Raw genomic sequence first — 2,486 nt, forward strand, 5'->3', positions numbered from 1 at the left:
CGGCAGGGCTGCGGGTGTGCCTTCGCGCGGGTGCATGTGGGGCCGTTCCTCGGACATCTCGTTTTCTGCACGCCTGGCTGTATCCTCCGGGAGCCTAGGGGAGGAGTCAGCGCGTCTTGCTGCCCTCTTTCCTCGTCCTCTCCCCAGGAAGAGGCAGCAGACCCGGTTTGGTTTCCTTTCTGTGCATCTCATAATTCTGGTGGTGTTCTTTTCATTTTCTAGTGTACTCTGCTTCCAACCTCCTAGTGCTATTAAATGACTGGATTCTTCGAAAGGAGCTGCAGAAGAGCCTGCCTGTGGTAAGGCTGAAGTGTGTGGGAGGAGAATTTGGGACACATGCTTTCTTCCTTGCAGAAGGTAGTGTTTGTAGAAACTAACAGGTCCTTGCTAGTGGCCTCTCTCTGCTGTCAGGTACGTAGAGGCCAGAGGCAACCTGAATGCAGGTAAACAGCAGCCCTGCCCTATCGTTCCTGGATTGGAGAAGTGGCCAGAGCACTCCCTGGACCACAGAAATCGGGCTTTGACTTGGACCAGGAGCTCCACTAGTTTTTTCGAGAAACTCAAAACTTGGCAAAGCTGTTGTAGAATAACCATGACTTTCCAGAGCAGTGCTTCTGGAGCACTGAAGCTCTGATTCCTTCCCCACCTTTGCATACGCTATTAAGCAATACAGGCATAAGCACCTTGCTTCTCTGTCTTGCAAGAGCCCTAGGCTGGTACACAACACTTGTTAGACCCTTTGGGGAATGAGGAGGAGGGTGTGTTTTTCCAGACAGACCTTTTCTGTTGCAAGCCTGCGCGCTCTCTGGGTTTGGGTATAGGCAGCTCTTGGGCTGGAGCATCAGGTGTGTAACAAACAGAAGTGCGAAAGGCTTGCTTCCCTGGTTGCGAGTGGCCGAAGTGAAATTCAGCCATGTTGTCCCTATGGATGCCTTTCAACATGTTGAATATCGTGGTTGACAGCAGTAGCAAGTTCCCACATGGAGAGCGGAAACCCAGGCTGGAAGAGCACCCACTGTCTTGGGGTTCATGCCTGGAGTCTGGACCGAATGCTATATTCAGCAGGGATTTGCTCTCGTGTGTCCGTGGACTCTGGATCTCCCTCCCTCTCCAAGCGTACTCCGTTGTCAGATCTAACCAGGGAGGAGGTTTGTTGTGCATCCCAACTCTGGGACAAGGAGAAGGAGTAGAAAGTTTTGCTATGGCGGTCAGGCACAGTGCCACAACCCCGGCGGCTGCCCTGCTGTGTCAGTTGGGGTAGAAGGCAGTCCAAGATACAGCTGTGATGTTCTGTGTGTTTCTGGGGTAGCAGCTCTGTGTGATACTGTGATTTCTTGGTCTCCCCCTGCTTGGAGGTAGAGAAGTGGGCTGTGCGTAGGCTGTGGCTGCAGTGGAAGCATCACTTTTTGTTTCTGGGGCTGTGACTTCCAAGGCTGTTTGGTGCTCGTTTCTGAGGGTACCACCAGACTGGGCTGTGCTTCTGCCCCGTTTAATTCCCAAGCATCCTGTCTCCTTCCTTCCCTCTGTGTTTTGCAGTCACTGCCCCAGCAGAAGCTGCTGACCTGGCTGAGTGTGCTAGAATGCGTGGAGGTCTTTGCAGAGATGGGGACAGCCAGGATGTGGGGGGAAATGGGCCGATGGACCATCATTGTTCTCATCCAGCTGGCTAAGTAAGTGCCGTGGGCGGAGGGGAAGGGACAGTATGCGCTCAGAATCTGGAGGGGACTCAGCAGTACCCCAGGAAAAAGCCCAGGCAAGACTGAGCAGCCAGTCCCTGAGGCTGGGGAAATTTGGAGCCGCACAGGGTGCTGGACACTGTGCCACAGAAGGGCACGCTTACCCCTCTTGCCTTGCCAGCTGCCATGAGCAGACTTGAGTGTTTCTCTCTTCTGTGGAAGCCAGCACCAAGCTCCGTAGCCTTGTATTGAAGGCTTCCACGTGTCTACTCACAGAGCCATCCTTCGTCTCCTGCTCCTGCTGTGGTACAAAACTGGCATCCAGACATCTCCTCCCATCGTGCCGCTGAGCAGGGAGCAGCAGCATCCTCTTCATCCCCAAGGTGAGCCCATGGTGCTGTCATCACTGGCTCGGTGCCTTGCTGGGCCAGGTGTTTTGTCCTGAGGAATTGCTCTCCAGAGCAGCGGCTTGGCTGGCACAGGGAACGGTAAGGCTTCAGCACGGAAAGCTGAGCTGCATTGAACTTTCCACTCTCTGCAGAGCACGAGTTAGCTTAGTGGCAGGATTGTCGTGCAGCCTGGGAGGGGACGGAGGAGTCTAAGCCTGCAACCACTGGCTGAACTGTGAGTCAAGCTGCATGTCCCCTAGTCTGACGGTGAGGAAAGAGATTCTAGGCCTGGACAGTATCAGCAGATATACCTTTTACCTTCTGTGTAGTGTTAACCCCTTCAGGATGGTCTGGTTTGCACTAGATCAAACATTCAGTTTGATCTTCTTGATGGCAAGGTAGGGCAAGGTGCTGCCGGCTC

At 53.9% G+C, this 2,486-nt stretch overlaps 1 protein-coding gene across 1 annotated transcript in view; it reads left to right on the forward strand.

Annotated features, from left to right (window-relative positions):
* Nucleotides 1-222: 222 nt before the first annotated feature.
* The window catches only part of PEX16 (peroxisomal biogenesis factor 16), a gene marked incomplete at its 5' end in the record, with an annotated part of 5,675 nt that continues 3,411 nt past the window's right edge, over nt 223-2,486 (forward strand). Inside the window, 3 exons of the mRNA XM_010142583.1 lie at nt 223-299; nt 1,537-1,670; nt 1,953-2,059. Coding sequence (XP_010140885.1) covers nt 223-299; nt 1,537-1,670; nt 1,953-2,059 — 318 coding nt within the window. The remainder of the gene's footprint in view (nt 300-1,536; nt 1,671-1,952; nt 2,060-2,486) is intronic.

The sequence above is a fragment of the Buceros rhinoceros genome, unplaced genomic scaffold, assembly GCF_000710305.1.
Source record: "Buceros rhinoceros silvestris isolate BGI_N320 unplaced genomic scaffold, ASM71030v1 scaffold38768, whole genome shotgun sequence".
In the NCBI taxonomy this organism is placed as follows: Eukaryota; Metazoa; Chordata; class Aves; order Bucerotiformes; family Bucerotidae; genus Buceros; species Buceros rhinoceros.